The following is a 17,714-nucleotide window of genomic DNA, read 5'->3' as shown; positions in this document are numbered from 1 at the left end:
ATTCCTGTGCAAAAGAAGTATCGGTATCGCAGCTACATAATAAACAAATATCGTACTCGAAATCAATTTTATTCAAGTCGATATATAAAATTTTGGAATTAAGCTTCGTGCAAAGTAAAAAATAGTATTGAAGATAGCAGTTCTTTCCAGTTTCTATTTGTTTTATTCAGCAAACAAATTTATCATTTGATTGCAAATCGCTTTCACATTCAGAAGGAAAGTTGTCGGAAATCGGTTAAACTGTTTTCAATGTTTCTCGAATGGTTGATTCGCAACTTTGAACTGACGAATCCAAACTACTGCGTTTCGTCTATGGGATTTTACATTCATACGAATGATGTTCAAATAGACGTATCGTTCGAAACTATACTGACATACATTCTAGCGTTTCGCATATCAAGGGAATTTGAGTGATAGAGGCGAATGGCCTTAAGGTTAAAATCTCTATATTAAAAAAATGTGAATGATTTCTTCATGGCTTAGCATTTATTTAAAGAAGTTTACTGATATTTCAATATTGGCAAACATGTCGCGTTCGAATACACTCGTGTGAAAACAAGATTGGCTTGTTCGTATTCTTTCGGAAGTATGTGTTCGTCGATACGGCCGTAAAGAAGAAACAGTTGTGGGAAAATTTTCTTCTAGAAGATAGCCCTTTATTTCAACCCTCAAGTAGGAAACGTAGCCTAGGGTAACAGAGGTATTTTGGCCACTTCATATATTTTGGCCCACCTAACAAACTTTATGGATTTAATCGATGTTAGGTAACCTATGTTGCATCAATCACATGCTAATCACATTAAATTACCTATTGCGGGAGGATTTTTCGAAGATATTACAACATTTGATGAATATTTTTACTAAGTGGGCCAAAATAAAATCAATCCTAAAGTGGGCCAAAATACCTCTGTTATCCTAGTTCCTCTAGTATGGAATACATGTTATCCGGATGCTTCCACCAATTGTAGGGGTTTCTTTTTGAATGTATTTATTAATTTTCAAGCAGTTACGTGATTCTTTAGAGCAGTCATTTTCGAAGGGGTTTCGCAGCCGCAGTAGTAGGGTGAGTTTGGGAATCACTTCTTTAGAGTAACCTCTGACGTAATACGAACAAACCTCTGACGCAGCACGAAAAAATAGGGTATTGAAATATTTATACTTATTCTTTGATTTTTTATTCATTAATTTATTCATTCACCATGTTGAAAATTGAACACTGTGTAATAACCTAATTGAAAACAAAGCTACTTCTTTATTGCTGCTTACATCGACGAGTAAATGTGAATTATGTAACCGTTTTGGAAATTGCTTTAAAAGTTTTAACTGTGATATATTTTCTATTGGTTATACAGTTACAGCTTTATTCACAAAAGAATCATTGAAACGTAAATCTATGAGCTATTAGTTTTAATACATAAAGTAGAATCAATAACAATTTATTTAACGATGGCTCTTTCAACTATTAGCTATTTCTAAAATAAAAGGCAGTTTTCGGAAATATTCTAAAATCCTTTTGAAACGAAGAAAAAACAAAAAACGACAAAAAAGAAATTGAAACATTTCGACATGAATATCACTAAAGGCTATACAACAAATGACAGCTTTATATTCTTTCTATTTCAATGATTTCAGTTTGAAATTAAACGTGAACATAAATAATTTATTATAAAACATAAAATAAACTAAGAGAATTTACCATTGACTTATGTGAACCACATGAAATATTCATGTCGATTTCATTTCAAGATAATGCTAAACGGCTTTCCGAAAACGACCTGTTTGGCTGTGTTAAATATTTGAAAAAATCCTGCGAGGAGGAATGATACAAATCACAGTACTAGATTAGGAGGGTTTGGAACTTTAAACCTATACTATAACTATTGGTAAGTTCTATACACGTCCTTGCCACTTACGTATTTCCACCGTCGAAAATCTTATTGACAAAAAAATTATCTCCGATAATATGCTGATATGACGCTTTCAGTGTCGTTAGACAATAATCATTCTGTGTATTGCTGTGATAGTCGAAACCGTATCCCTCGTTTTGCAGTAGATCCTCAAGCAAACATATTTCCGCTCCTAATTGCGGTATATTTGCTTTGATGATGAGCAAAATCACAAGCTCTAATAAGCTGTCAGCCGCAATATCTAGATTATTTCCTGGAACAATTCGGAGACATAGGAATTATTCAAAATACAAAATAATATTTATAATTTACCTTGTTCTCTACTGGCAACATCGAGAAACGCAAAAGCCTCTTGGATGTGCTTCATCATCTCGTTAGGACAGCATTTTTCTTTAAAGCGATTCAGACTCTCAATTGCTTCCCGATAGCGAGAACTTTGAATAATGGGAATAAGTTGTCTGAAAATACGAAGTTTGATTGATTGAATTTGTATTTAAATAAACCTAATCATTCAACCTATTTATATCTAACAGTTGAATCAGATTTTCGTCTGTTTTCTTCTCGCAGATCAAAATACGCTGGCGATAAATTTCATCGTTTCTGCTGCACTTACTTGCATATAATACAAAAAGAGCAGAGTAGATACCTTGAGTCATCAAGATTGGGTACAAAAGTGACTGATATGAGACCAACTCTCTGAAAAAAAGACAAACGATAATTGGACATCGGTTGCTTGAAAAGCGTCTGTCTGTTCTGTCTCACTCATCAATGACAGCGGAATCTTTCGGCAAAGCAGGAAACATAACTCTCAAGACAAGTGTGTAGATTCGACTGACGATTGAGATCCATTCATTCATTGCCGGTTCGCAGAGAATGGAATTGGGTGTAAATTTCCAGCAACTGTATGTTGAGTAGAAACAATTCGACAGCTTTTCAAACAACTGATGAAGCGGGTGGTTGGAATTACGGAACGCTTCACTCAAATATTCCCGTAGCATTTGCAGGCCTTGTTTGTCAATGGACGTGATGCAAAAGTCGGGAATAATTTCTAAATCGTGAAATGGGGAAATTTTACTATGATCACTAGTTGGGTTCAGCATGAATTCGTTATCATATTCCTTAGATGTAATCGAGGAAAAGCTCCTTACTGAAATGTTATCGAGAGCCGGTATTGAGTCACCAGTTGTGGTAGCATTACTATTCAATGATAATTTTGAATCAGAGAAACTTGACCGTAGCGAATTGTTAGAGAGATTCATAAGACGGAACCCACTCTGGCAGATTTGAGCCGCCGTTTGTTCAGTGAACTCGCTAAGCCTAGCTTCAAAATTGTTCGCCTTGAGTTGCTCTTTTCGCTTTGCTCGTGTCATGTAAATGGCGATTCTATTCCAAATTTTTTTCGTATCCATCAAACGAATCTTGCCAAGGTCACTGGTGCCGAATACGGATTGGTGGAAGCAGATGAAAATGGAAGCCCACTTGCGTTCGGCGTTGATTTTAAGATCCAAGCTAAAACGTTGGTAAAAGCATGGTGAGGCATATTAGAAACAAGTCTTAAATAACTTCATACTCACATCGGTACCTTATTGAACTGTTGATCCATTGCCATATTTCCGTTGGATATCTTTACGTTTTCCCATGAACCGGCAAAAGATCCGGTCAGTGTATGGCCGCTCATCTGAGTATTGGTGTCATCCAATTCAAACGATTCGGCAACGACTTCTTTTTCTGGATAGTAGAATACACCTTTCCCGCATGGTCCCTCAATTGTCAGTTCGCCCTTGTAATAAACTCCATTCGGAAAGATAGCCAGTCCGCATGCGGAATTCGATAGTACATCGTTTACAAACAACCCCGCGTAGTACGTCCCGTTCGTAGTGATCAGAATCCCGTTTCCGTACTTTTTATCGTTGGAAAACATTCCGATGTATTTCACTCCATTCAAACTATCCTCCAGCACTCCGAAACCATCTTTCACGTCATTAGCAAAATCTCCGTTATACTGATAAGCACTAGTGAGCAGCGTTCCGAAACCATTGTATTTATCGGCCTTGAAGTAACCCTGGTACTTGAAGTACTGCTGGGCGCTAGTATTAGCAGATTTGAGCTTTCCGTTTCCTTCGTATTTGCCGTCTAGGAAGTCACCTGAGATTAAAAGAAGGATGTTGAAATCATGACAATCTCAGTGTTTCGAAATGGAACGGAAAATTTAAAAATACCCTTTCTGAGAGATAACACCGATTGATGACATAGCAGCTTGGTTTTGGACTTTCTTTTCACTGAACTACCAGCGGAAACCTTGGGTGCTTACATGTCAACACCATCGCAGCTGAAGTTGCGCTAATAAAGAGCAATGGATAGTAACCCAAATAGCGAATGTAATGAAAATTTAATAGTATTTTAAAATGTTGTTAAAATTTAATGAGATTTTAAAATGTTGTAGAGTTTATATTGTTGTCGTTATTTATGTTAGACATGTTAAGAAAAAGTTGTCAAACATATTAATTTCGATAGTGCAATTTATCACTGTTGTGTCAAAGATAAACTCAAGATTGCATTGTCCCATACAATCCTTTGAAAAATGTTGGGCCAGTAATAGTGAACCAGTAGGCTCAGTAATAGTGTAATTTTATTGACCCTTCGTTAATGAGCGACGACAAGCTATATAAAGTTTTCCCTAGTATGATAAAATTTTAAGGCAAGCACAGCATCGTTTTATTTAAGACACGATTAGGTTTTGCAGTTTATGTCGTTGATTGACCTGACTGAACCCTGTGTTTACGAAAATCTCAAAAGAAATACATTCCTCATGTTCAGTATGGTGGACAAGGTTGTAGGGGAAAAAGATGAAAAGGTTTATTTTCTCGCTCCACCAAACTTTTCGTTTTCCTTTTGGGTCCCATAAGCACCATGCAAAATCTTAGCTCGATCGAAAAAAACTATATTTTCGCGCCTGAGGTTTAAAGGTTGTATGGGATTTAGTATGGAGAAATTCACTTTTAACAAAAAAATCGACTGGAGATCAACCTATGAACACTAAACATCATTGCGTGTGATATTTTCGTATGAAATTTAACGAGGAAGAAAACTTTGAGACATCAAACAACTCAATAATAAAGCATAATAAAAGAAAGCACCACTGCTTCTAGTGGCGGTAAAATAATTATATATTAAGGAATGAGCCATTGCTCGGACCTTGAGTCGGTTTTCCTTTGATAACTTTTTCTACAAATGTCGGATTGTTTTGCTGTCTTTCACGTCGAAATCTACACTACACGGAGAAGTCTCGAATCAACGCAGGTTGTGTAGCTGGGGCGCTTGAGAGAAGGTTTGAAACAGTTCGTACGGTAAAAGGATAAAACCTTAATCAGGTTTTCCTTGCTTCTAGCTGTCGCCTCTATCCCGTGGAATATCCAGATCAGTTATTGAACCAATTGGATCCCTTGAAGTCGATTCCATCGGGGGTGCTCGTTGTTGATGGCTGTATTGTGAGAGGGTGGTGTGGGTTGATGGTGGGAACTGGATTTGTGTTTTGTGTAGTGGATGGGTGCGCGGCGTCTCTTCTATATTTTCGTGTGATGTGCCACAGGAAAGGCATGTGGTTGGGTTGGGGCAGAAGCGACTGTGGTTTGGACTTACGTAGGAATTCTTAGTGTTTTTGCAACTCCTCATCTGCAGACTCAGCAGATGTCAGGTGGGTCCGACCGTTGGGCGAGACTGGTGATCCAACGATACTATCACGACCTTATCCGTGCGGTTGTGTGGGTGGCGATACCACACAAATATCACGATCCATGTGATCGGGTTGATGACAATATCATTGCCACTGTATGTATAATGCCGTCTATACAGCCTCACTAGCACTGCACAAATCACTGCTCCACCATCAGGTTTTGGTTTACAATGGCCACTCCGGGTGGCTAAGCCCGTGCCCTGGAGCAAAAGCACTATGGCTGCCCGGAGCACATCTTCAAATTTCTTGTCGTTCTTTCCATCAAATGGTCAAGAAAGATTTGTCGTTTCACCCATATGAGAACTGCGTGACTGTCAGCTGTGACTCTATTTATGAGGCTATTTAAAAAGTAAAGTTTGCATCAAGCTCAGGACGTTGGCCGAAATTGATCACGACACGTTGAAAAAAGAGGCCAATAATTTCTAGAAGCTGCTCGTAAATTGCATATCATGTAATGGGCATCAGTTGCCAAATATTGTTTTTAAAAAATAAACGGTTGAAAATTTTCCTTCTACTTTTGATTGCTGGTTAGTTTTTTCGTCTAGCACTCCGGAGCTTTTGTCAATTTACATCAAGTGTCAAGTTTTTTTACGCAACGCTGTAATAAAATGACTCAGGGGCCAAATTATTGGGGAGAGTGCAAAAAAAAACGTAAGAAGAAGATATGCGAATCTAATGTGGATAAACCTTTGCAACGATGTTCTCAGATGCTGAATCAATCGTTTAAAAATCAAACAAAAAATTTCAACAAGTTACATTTGCCATTTGAGAAGGAGTTTCAAAGCCGCCGATTCGCGTCGGAAGCGGCTACCTCTTGCAAACAAACGAGAACATATTCACATTAAAATTGGTTTTCATTACGACAAAAACGCAACCTTGGTCGCGCAAAGCCACCGAGATGAAGCAGTCCGAGTAGATCGGAAGCGATCTACTGGAAGCTAGTGGTTATGCTTTAGGGGGGTAAACCATCATATAGCGTATTCCTTTCTCGCGAAATAATCGAATTTCTACCGCACTAACACAAGCTGACGTGCGCAAACGTTGAAAATTTTACAACGGGACTTTTTAATATGTTACAAATGTGGGGGAACGAAGCCCCCTATTCTGGCTGTTTGTATGTTCGACATTTTGCATCGCAGTTGGTCATGATTTTTGACGCACTGCTCGAACAATAGGTTTCCAAATTTGTCATAAAATAACAAAATTTTCGTGAAAAATGTATCCTGGTGGAGCTCTTCCAAAAATTGACTATTGTAGATCATGCGGTCCTAGCAAGAATGGGCCCTGCTGGTATCCCTGCTGTTACCCTGCCCCGTTCGTTCCCTGTAGCTTTGTGTACAAGCATATGCAGTTTGATCACGTCATGAGACTTAGAAATTCCGGATTCTACGATTGAAAATATTTTAACAAAGTCATGGAGCCATTCCAGGAATCTTTTAGTATGCAATAAAAAAAACTATACTCATGAACATATATCTTTTACTACTAGGTGTCACTCACCTTCGTAAATCAACGCAATTCCATATTGTGTCTTACTCATGCGACCGTGGCCGGTAATTTCACCTTGAAATAATTCTCCCTTGTACATTCGATCCTTGCCTTTTAATTCTCCGATGCCATCGATTTGTCCAACTTTCCAAATCCCAAAATACTCCATCCCCCCGTATTTGGCATGTTTCTCGCTAAATCGGTAGCTACTGTACCGATAGACCGGTTGCTTCGCCGTTACTTCTTTCTTCAGATTTCGCATCACTTGTGATTTTAAACAGTTCAACCACAACAACTTATCAGTTGAATTAAGGGTGTGACATCGCAACACTTCCTCTGGTGTAATGATACTGACCATAAAGCGTAACTTTTCTTTATGACGCATCTTCAGTGTTTCTTTCATTTCCATAGAAATCCATATTAAATCCAGTGGGTATTCCATAACTTGTATTCCTGATAAATAACAGAACACATCGGAAAACAGAATTATTCGTGGGGAGGAAGAAAATATGTTGATTTCCAGCATTTTAAGTGGTACTTCAGTAGAATCCAGTATAACTCTACGGTGTGCTTCCCGTAAAGATAACCAACGCGAATTTTCTTCCTTCAGCCAAAATTCTTTCGTAATTTTTAACCGTTTCCCCATCTCCTCGCTGGCTTCTTCGTTCAGGAATTTGAGCCATTCACTTTTAGCATTCAATAGAAAGTTTTCGATGGATTCAGCAAGCGATCTATTTGAATTGACTAGAACTTCGATTAGGTCGACAAAGTTTGTTATATTATCCAGAAATATTTGAAGCAATTTGCGTTCTTGTTCACTCATCAAACCTAAACATTCGCTATCGCAGTAGCATTTCAGAATGTTTCGAAACAAGAATTGCAATTCGTTATGAAAAAGTAATGAAACTATCTTGGTATAATCGTTGTTTAGCAAAAACCAGTGCAATGATTTTAAGTTGAGCAGCAACAGATAAAATAATCTCGTGCACGATCGGTAGAAAAAATGCGGCGATAGAGTATTTACGGATTTTTTCAGTATTTTTGAAATGTTATGCTCTTTAAAGTGCTTCAACAGAACCTGAACCGTTACTTGTTCGGCAGTGTATATCCGTAAGATTTCCTTATTGACTGGAAGATGATTCATCAATATTAGACTATCACTGGCTAATATAAAAGGAATGTCATCCAGTTCGAGACTATATCCCTCGGTGGTTTTCATTCTTCGGTCTGTAAATTCATAGCTCAGACTACCGTCGTCGGACCGGATATCATGTATGCGTAGATCGTTTGTTAAAACGTATGTCTGAAAGTTTCCACTGCTAACATCTATTATGTGCTTGAATCGATTGAAAAGCTTTGGAGTACTTGAGCTACTAAGTGTCAAATTAGTATCCAGAGTTGCTTGATTTTTATTCGTATCACCCCACAGATATAGACTACCATCCACAGTTAGGGCAGACGAATAATCGCAACAGCTGGCTATTTTGCATACGTTGAACAACTGCAGATGAGATATTTTATCCCGTCGAAGGTGATCGCCTGTTCCAAGTTGGCCTACAACAGAAAATAAATACTTTTAAAGAAACGTAAGTGATTTTTTGAAATAATTCATAGTCTTGTCTTATTATCTATAAGCCGATCACAACAAAACAAGATGTTTTTCAAATTGTGCTTTCGTTTCTAGTATAGACTATATATAGATTATGTCAGTGAACATTCTCACAAGTGCATTGAGAATTGAGATGAGTGAATGTGAAACCTTTGCGTTTTCTTCACTCTGTTGGCTCGAGTGTGTGACGTCGCGTCGAGAGGCCAAATATTTATAATTTTGCGGTCGTGACTAAACTGATTGGTTTTACGAGGTTTATTCAAAAGTTCAATGTTGCCTGTTCGAAAAATCGCATATCGATTGTATCCTGTCGGATTAAGGTGAGATTTGCCAACGCTATACATTTTTTACGCAAACTGCATTAATTATGTAACTTTCCACCGGTTTTCGGTAGAATCGTAAAAATGAGCCAGGTTGGTGATTTAGGTGCGGGAGTTGGAAAAGGAGGTGGTGGTGGTGGATCCATTCGAGAAGCGGGTGGTTCCTTTGGTAAAATGGAAGCAGCACACGAGGAGGAATATTTTTATAAACAACAACGAGAGCAGCTACAAAAACTGAAAACCAAGACTGATACCGATGTTCCCGACAGTCAGTCGAAGGTACGAGCCATTGGTAAACAACAATAGGTTATGATCAAATAAATCATAAGAATTGTGGCGAGATGGACCGTGAACGGTCTTAGCCGTCTGTAAACAGACAAAGCAAAAAAAACCAAAGAAATAAGATTACAATTGAAATAAACCTTGAGTAACCATTATTAAACTTACCTTTATTAATTTTTCCAAAACTTGCAACTCCGGTTTCATGAATCATCTGACCGTATACCGTAATCAAATCAACATTAGTATTACTAACTGTATCACTCCATGACATCCAATTTTCTAAGTTGAATGTGAAATTTTTATAAATATTCTTCCAATCCGAGTAATAGTGGGTATTCTCATCACGCAAACAATATTGATCAAAAAACGGATCTTTTCTCACATCCGCCACTACTTTGCTGGCTTTTTGACTAGATAATATCACAAAATCGATTCCAGCGGATATTTGAACGACGTTCATCGATGCCACTTCATTCACGATGGTCAATTTGTCAAAATTGAGTAAATTACCAAAATCACCTCGTGCATGCAGCTCTTTTCCTTCGGAACTGGTCAACAGAAGACCATTATTATTACAACAAATCTTTTCGAAACTAATCTTAATATCCTCAAAAAGTTGTATCCAGTGTTTAAGGGATCCATTTTTTCCCTGGTACACTTTTCCTTCGGATTTGGTAATCAAGTATATGAAGTTACCTTCGGTATCAAAATCCGACACATCCTCGCGTAGTCTGGTAAAGGTGATAGTTTTTTCGCGTAGCCTATAATCGCCTTGTAACAGCTCTCCACTGACAGTAAGTAATAAATAGTACTCTCCCAGAACACGTAGCTTACTACCATAGTCAAGTATGTGTTCCGAATCTTCTACCACAATAGAAATTCGACTATCATCATTCAAACCACTAAATGCGGACACTAATCCGGACATTCTGAGTTTTTTCACGAATCCGCTTCAATTGTTTGTCGATGCGTGCAAGCGGTAAGCAATTGGTCAGCCTCATGACCAATGAAATCACTTGCATTCATTCATAACAAAAGCTAATCTTTGTAGCCAAAAGGAACACTACAACTTCTTCTTCCATTAAAAGATGTTTTTTAAAAGTGAGAACTAATAATTCGATCAAAGATTCCATAGAATTGTCACGAAAGAGCATTACTCACGTTTGCAAACATGATAGAGTGCAATCTATGAAAGAAAATATCAAATTGTAGCTGATATCACGTACAAGCAACAATACAAAATGAAAAATTTAATAATTGCAAAATATTTTTGAACAATTCCACTTTGAACGTCTTTCGTTACTCGGTTAGGGTTGAAAACACAAAACAATCTAAATACATGGAAAACGAAAACTACATAATATTGGGTCCTTTCTATTCATAGTCCCCCGCTCGGCCTCTAGGCTACCTGGGCAGCCATGGCCGACAGACGGCTACCAAAATTGATTCCAATTTGGCAAAACATAGTCGCCTGTATCTTAGTTAGCCGAACGTTCTCATCTTTTCACCTTCGCTGAATATGTCAAAGATTTCGATGTGGAAAATTCCTGGTGGATACGGTTGTGTCGTTTGAGGTGTATGTCTGGCAGTCGGTGAGGCAGTCGGTCACCAGAATGACTGCCGGTCATATTTTGCCCGCTGACAGTGTTTAGTCATCCATCTGACAGCCATGCCCATGCGGGCCAAGACAACTGACTTCTTATTCTTCCTTCCGAGTCGTCCTTCTCGCCATCTTCGTCCTGTGGAATAAATACCACCCACTTGTGAGAAATTTTGACAGCTGGCAGAAGCCTGGCAAAATTTCGGCAACTGTCAAAATTTTGCAGGCGAAATTGCCTCATTCTCTAGCCACGTGACGTCTTGCACGATAGCTCTTCCTTCTTTTTTCAGTTCGACTTCATTTGATATTCGTCAATCCTGCATGTACATCCAAGAATGAAAACGAGTCTTTAGACCAGGTAAATGAAATGAAAATACTGGTATATTGAGAGATGAATATCATGTTTGGAAGTGCAAAAGCTATGTTATTGTCCTACATTTAAACTTCTGTTGAAAAAAAATCCAAGGCACTCAAAATGAACCGATTCAAAATGGTTGTGCCAGTCTGGTATGGCAAATATCCGAAAGAAACAGAACCATTTATAATCGCAAGACAAACTTCTCTGTCGGAAACGATTGTTGCATTGTTGCCAGACTCTTGCCGGAATTCTGACAACATTCCGGCAAAACCTTCTGGCAGACGCTGCCAGGCGAATGCAAACTGGGTAGGTACAACCCTGCTGTTGCAAACCATAATGATACTGTCAAACGCATTAACATATTTTTTATTCGATGTTGAAGTGATAATTATATTGTGTTTAATTTTCACTAAATCAACTCCTATAGCCCAAAATGTCCAAAATAAAACACACAACCGAAAAAGCACTTCTGATGCTTCGCTCACTGCCTAGGGTTTCACTGAACAATATACGAGATAATCCTAATTCTAAGAAACCGGCAAGTATTCTATGTTTACATGAACAGGCTTACATAATACATAATATAATTTTTGTTTAGCAAAAACGAGGCCGTGGACAGCACAGTGGAGATAAACACGGAGCTGGTAATAAGGGTTCAAATCAGCGTCAGAATTATATGCGCCTGGGTTATGAAACAGGAAACACTCCTTTCTATCTTCGCTTCGGTTATGAACCGTACTATAAAGGTCATCACTTGAAACGAGAGTATCCGCCAATCAGTTTATCGCAGCTACAGAAACTCATCGATACCAGCCGAATAGACACTAGTCATCCAATCGATCTGACTACTATCTGCAACACAGGTTTGTTTCAGATTAAGCCAGGCCAAATGCACTACGGTGTTCAGGTGACCGAAGAAGGTGCCGATGATTTTCGGGCCAAAATTAATCTTGAAGTTCAGCATGCATCAGAACTAGTAATTGCTTCGATTGAACGAAACGGTGGCGTTATTCGAACAGCCTATTACGATCCGCACAGTTTGCACGCTGTTGTGAATCCGAAAAAGTGGTTTGAGAAAGGTGTTCCTATTCCAAGGAGGATGCTGCCACCTCAGGATGCGGTCGCATACTATACAGATGCGAGAAACCGTGGATATCTGGCCGACCCGGAGGAAATCAGCAAAGATAGGTTGGTGTTAGCGCAAAAGTATGGCTACATTTTGCCCAGGATTGAGGATGATCCCGATTATGATATGTTAACGCAATGCAAAGATCCTCGACAGATATTTCTCGGATTGAATCCTGGTTGGGTGATTAGCTTGAAGGACAAAGCTATAATTAAAAAAGTGGCGCAGTGAAGTAGGTGTCTAAGTAATAGAAAAACTTATAATAATGAAAATATTAGATTTTTAATTATTTCGAATTCCGATGGCTCAATTGAACACTAATATCTCCTGTATATTGATTGAAATAGAAGCTGCATATCACGGGAATATATATATTTAAGGATTTATTTGGTTGATTGATACTGAGAATTCGGGGTATGTTTTGAATAGTAGAGTTGCAAAGACGCATTAATAGATTTTCTTGATATCTTTAATACTATGTATCGTACAGATTTATTACACTTTAATCATGTTGAAATCTTTATACAAATGGACGGGTTGATACCTTCTGACATAATTCTTGTGCTTCTCTTCATCCTATATATTTATACTTACTTTCTACGTGGACTATCGCTAAACCGTGCTTCATGCTAAGATACGATTTACATTAATGTTCTTGTCACAATCGAGTAAACTGTAAAAAATATCAGCATTACTGCGGAAACAGTCCGAATATTTCCGCTGTTGAATTCAACAATTTCAGGTTCATAGAAATCGTAAATTGGCGTATGATTATATGTTGCATAATACCATTCCATATCCTCTCGTTTTCGTATTTCGTTTCCTCCGAATGACTGGTGTGGTGCCAAATCAGCTATATTCTGAGTAACGAAATCGCTACCACCGTCGTATTTTGGTGGGTTACGGTGTGTTCCGTGCGAATACTCATCTCCGCGTAATGAACTTCCAACAAAAGGCATCACGGTTGAGGACAAAGGAGAGGCAACTTTTTCAATTGTTGATTTTCCGATCGGCCGTTTCGGAGGTGGTGATCCACCAGAGATTCCGTTTTGCTGGATTGTTCCCGAAGCAACCAGGGCCGAGAGGGAACTAGGTGATTGATTCACTCCGTCGTAGAATTCACTTGCCGGAGCTCGCGTGAGTTCTCGCGTCATGGTGCCATGATTTTCATGCAAAGTGTAAGGTTTATTAAAACCCAAAGGACCAACTGTGGTTGCCGTACCAAGTTCGATCGATAATCGAGTAGTTATATCGTTTTCATCGTATTTTGAAGAACTCCGAAAGGGTGGAGCTGGCTCTCTTTCAATATCATCCTCGGTATCTTCTGTTTCATCACTTTCTTCCAGTTCGGAGTTTTCGCCAGCATTTCCGTTTATTTGTGTGCTAGATTTTTCAGTTATTTCGGAACGATTTGAACTTTCTTTAGTATTTTCTGATTCTTTGTCCTTATGAGGTGAAGGTGCAGAATTTGGAACATGACTTATTCCATCCACAAAGTACGGTGCGTTAGGATTCGATTTAATTGTTGGATCGAATTGATTTTTGTGATGATAGTGTGTTGGTTCGGTCACTAAAGGAACACGCTCACTGAATTCCTCAGGCCATCGACCGGGCCCGGAGATGTTTTGTTTGATAATTTTGACTGTTGGTTCGGACATTGGTTTAAATCCTCCCTCACTACCTGGTATGAAAGGACTAAATCCACCCTTCTGTGGGTTTGGATTGCGGAACGGAGTTTGAAAATAAGGACGATAGAACAGACTATTGTCGTTGGATGCTCCTGGATTATTTTCTTGGTTATCGTCTGGTGTTTTAATAGAAATTTCTGGCCCTTGGTGATGAGTATTTTTGGAAATCGTCGCAGAGGAAGTATCCTCTGGATGATAGATTTGCACTCGGCCTTTACCACGTGTGCCAATTGCTGCTCGATTGTTAGAACTTCGACCAGATCCACTGAACATCTTCCCAATGTTCAAGCTTGGAATCGGTACACCGAAGAAGGTGAATGGTGAATTGTTTTGCATCTGTGGAGGTGCATTGTACAAATTATTGAATTTGTTGTTGTTGAAGTCAACGAAGCTGTGGTTTATGTTATGATGTCCAACTGGGTCTCCTGAAAATGTAGATCCATTAATCCGTTCCAAAAGATTGCTGTCGTTCAAAGCATTGGGGTAGTCAATGTACTGATCGAGGAAGTACTCACTGTCTGCAGGCGAAGCGGGGTGGGATATATCACCGGACCCTATCCCAGGAGCTGGTCCAGGTTGCATGACCTCATAACTATCCATTTCGCAGTCATTGAAATCTACGGATCGCATAAATACGTCGCCGTGTTCGTTGGTCAATTGAACACTTTCATCGAGACCGATTCCAGCTCTAGCATCCGTTTGACAGTCATTTCTTGATAAACGAGTGTCCATCAACATTTTTCCATCCCGGCATCGAGGACCAGGATAAAGATGTTTTGTTTCTTGCAGCCAGGCCAGGTACCACAGCATGTCACAACTACAATCCAGTGGGTTTCCTATAAAATTTGAAATGTTAGCATACAAATAACCATTTTACTTCAAAACTTACCATCGATATCCAGAATGGCAATGTTGGTACGCAGGCTGCGGAAAATTGCCTCCGGTACTCGCGACATCCTGTTGTTTTTCAAGCTGAGTACTCGTAATCGTGGCATAGATGAGAACGGCTCCCCTTGAATACCACAGATCATGTTATTATCCAACTTTAATTCTACGAGCCAATCCAGCCCTCTAAGAGGATTCGGAATGATTTTTTTAATGGAGTTTCCAGATAAGTCCAGAACTTCTAAATTTCGGATACTTCGCAATCCCACACTGTCTAGCGAACGGAACTGATTTGTCGATAAATTCAGATATACTATTGATGGTGATCGATAGAATGTGTACGGTGAAATGTATTGCAGATTGTTTTGTTGAAGATGCACTGCCTGAAAGAGTAATTGTAGTATTTACTACACTAATGATTTGAAGTATAAATGAATACCAACCTGTAGATTAGGTAAATCCTCAAATATCCGATCCTTCAGATCGACTAACTTGTTATCGGCTAGCACCAATTCTTGCAACTCTGGTAGATTTCTCAAGGATCCGTGCTCTAAAATCGTTAACTCATTGCTAGATAAATCCAAATATTTCAACAGAGGAAGATTCCTCAATGATCCTTGGCGGAGTTGGTTCACCTTATTGTTCGATGCTTTTAAATCTTCCAAATTTCTCCATGATGCTAGCACAGTCGGTGTTAGTTCTGTTAACTGATTAAAGCTTACATCAATCTCCTGAAGATCATTTAGTCCAGAAAGAGATTCGGGAAGTTCTCGAAGTTTGTTACCGGATAGGTCCAAGGTCTGCAGGGATCTACTGTTACGGAATGCCTTGGATGAAATTTCAACGATGCTATTTCGGGAAGCGTCAAATCGTTCGAGATTACCATTGTTGTCTAAAAGGTGATCAACAAGCACTTCGATTCGGTTGCCTTGCAAGTTCAACTCACGTAAATTCTCTAAGGGAGATAGTGAACGTTCGTGTAGTGCTAGAAGTTTGTTATCCTGTAAACTTAAAACTTCCAATCGATTTAAACCACTGAAACTTCCATCGTCGACACTTTGCAATTGGTTTCGTGCTAATCCAAGAATTCGCAGTTGCGGCGTGGTTTGGAATGTTCCCTTTGCTACTCGAATTAATTTATTACCGCTGACGTCTAGCATTCTAAGGGCTGGAAGGTCCAGCGAGTTGGATGGCGGCTGTGGGAAGGCTGTGATAAGGTTTCGGGCCAAATTGATCCGTTCGACAGCTATCGGTAGACCTGGGATGAACTCCTGAAGTTTGTTGTTTCCAGCGTCCACTTCGAACATGTGATTAAGCTCGTGAAATGTTGCCGGGTGTATCAGGTTCAGCTCATTGAACGAAATGTTAACTGTTTCCAACATTGGAGTATGTACGAATGCTGCTGGATCGAGGACACTCAATGAATTTCCGCTGATGTCGAAACGTCTTAGCGACGGAACCCCGATTAAGAGATTTGAATCAACTCGACGAAAATTGTTATACGAAATGTCGATTCCTTTCAATCCTGGTAGATTCCAAAAAGGCATTGGAAGTAGATCCGATAAGGAGTTATTACTAAGCCGAAGCTCTCGGAGACCTGGCATGGCCATGAAAGCGTCTCGTTCAATCATTCGAATATTATTATTGTTCAGATAGAGCTGCTCCAAAGTTCCGTGACCCCGAAGGGCTCCGAATGGTATCGCATCTAGCTTATTGTAACTTAAATCTAGAAATCGCAGCATAGGGAGTGCATCTAATAAAGATCTAAGCTCTTCAACTCTTCCAATTTCGTTTTGCTGCAAGTGCATAATTTCTACACCACTTCCAGAAGCTTGTAGGAAGGATTCTGGGTGCACTCTTCTTAGGTAGTTATTTTCCAAGTGTACCAATTTTAAACTAGGCGTTCGATGGAACGCCCCATGATATATCTCGGTAATCATATTGTCATTCAAATATAATTCCTTCAGCGAAGGAAGATCCACAAAGCTGCCCTCGTTTAGTTTAGAAATCACATTTCTATCTAGTTTAAGAATGGTTAAATTGGGAATATCTTTCACTGCTCGTCCTACCATTCCTGATTCCACGATTTTATTACCACTCAATTGTAGCGTCTTCAGACTCGGTAGCCCAACAAATGATCTCAAATGAATCCAATCGATTCCATTTTCGGATAGGTTGATTAACGATAATTTTGGCAAATCGTTCAACAAACCGCCTTCCAAACGGGTCAATGTTCGACTTCCGGCAATATGAACAGTCTCCAAATTCTTCAAATCACGAAAACTCTGTGGAGATATCTCAATAAGTGAGGAACTTTGGACGCTGATATATTTTAGTTTGGGTAATCCAGAGAAGTCTGGAAGTCTTTTCAAATTGTCACTATGAATTGTTACGGCTTCAAGTTTTCGTAGCCCAGACAAACTATCCACTGGAACACTTCTGAGGTTTCTCTCGACTATAAATACTTCGACCAGGTTGTTATCTAATTCATTCAGCCACCCGTTAGAAACCCTCTCCAAACCATTGTGCCGAAGCATCAACCTAAGTATGTTTAAAGGAGCGAAGGTTCGGCCAGGCAATGATGGAAGGAAATTATTCTCCAGAATAAGTTCATCAACCGGACGATTGATTGATTTGGAAACTGCTTTCAAGCCGGTTAGCACTCGGGGTAGGTCACTGTGGGAACACCTATAGAGAAAATATTATTTAAATCTGTTT

General features: G+C 39.2%; 4 protein-coding genes across 7 annotated transcripts in view; 2 read left to right on the top strand and 2 right to left on the bottom strand.

The window, feature by feature from the left end:
* Nucleotides 1-539: 539 nt before the first annotated feature.
* Nucleotides 540-10,606, bottom strand: LOC131435431 (alsin homolog). Of its 2 annotated transcripts, XM_058603306.1 has the most exons (8): nt 10,036-10,176; nt 9,505-9,887; nt 7,141-8,682; nt 3,482-4,052; nt 2,670-3,416; nt 2,424-2,603; nt 2,220-2,365; nt 544-2,160 (listed from the first exon to the last, which is right to left on the bottom strand). In XM_058603306.1, exons 2-8 carry the CDS (start codon nt 9,797-9,799, stop codon nt 1,910-1,912), a joined length of 3,732 nt encoding a protein of 1,243 aa, XP_058459289.1. In that variant the 5' UTR covers nt 9,800-9,887; nt 10,036-10,176; the 3' UTR covers nt 544-1,909. The 2 variants fall into 2 exon arrangements, with proteins under 2 accessions (XP_058459288.1, XP_058459289.1); XM_058603305.1 differs by having other exon boundaries at nt 540-2,160; nt 9,505-10,606.
* Nucleotides 8,850-9,499, top strand: LOC131435432 (ATPase inhibitor mai-1, mitochondrial-like). The gene is made up of 2 exons (XM_058603307.1): nt 8,850-9,057; nt 9,132-9,499. The coding sequence occupies exons 1-2, from the start codon at nt 9,008-9,010 to the stop codon at nt 9,361-9,363; spliced, it is 282 nt and encodes a 93-aa protein (XP_058459290.1). The 5' UTR covers nt 8,850-9,007; the 3' UTR covers nt 9,364-9,499.
* A 1,034-nt stretch (nt 10,607-11,640) lies between the features above and the next one.
* Nucleotides 11,641-12,695, top strand: LOC131435772 (large ribosomal subunit protein uL15m). Its single transcript, XM_058603964.1, has 2 exons — nt 11,641-11,835; nt 11,896-12,695. The coding sequence occupies exons 1-2, from the start codon at nt 11,731-11,733 to the stop codon at nt 12,652-12,654; spliced, it is 864 nt and encodes a 287-aa protein (XP_058459947.1). The 5' UTR covers nt 11,641-11,730; the 3' UTR covers nt 12,655-12,695.
* A 45-nt stretch (nt 12,696-12,740) lies between these two features.
* The window catches only part of LOC131435771 (protein artichoke), a 41,845-nt gene continuing 36,871 nt past the window's right edge, over nt 12,741-17,714 (bottom strand). For 2 of the 3 annotated variants that reach the window (XM_058603961.1, XM_058603962.1), the window contains 3 exons: nt 15,440-17,684; nt 15,001-15,379; nt 12,741-14,947 (listed from right to left, as the gene is read on the bottom strand). In XM_058603961.1, the coding sequence (XP_058459944.1) occupies nt 13,065-14,947; nt 15,001-15,379; nt 15,440-17,684 (4,507 nt within the window). In that variant the 3' untranslated portion in view covers nt 12,741-13,064. The remainder of the gene's footprint in view (nt 14,948-15,000; nt 15,380-15,439; nt 17,685-17,714) is intronic. The other variant, XM_058603963.1, reaches the window with a different exon arrangement.

Source organism: Malaya genurostris, chromosome 3, assembly GCF_030247185.1.
Source record: "Malaya genurostris strain Urasoe2022 chromosome 3, Malgen_1.1, whole genome shotgun sequence".
NCBI classification, from domain to species: Eukaryota; Metazoa; Arthropoda; class Insecta; order Diptera; family Culicidae; genus Malaya; species Malaya genurostris.
The sequence above is the reverse complement of the archived record's forward strand: the minus strand, read 5'-3'. Positions and strand labels throughout refer to the sequence as shown.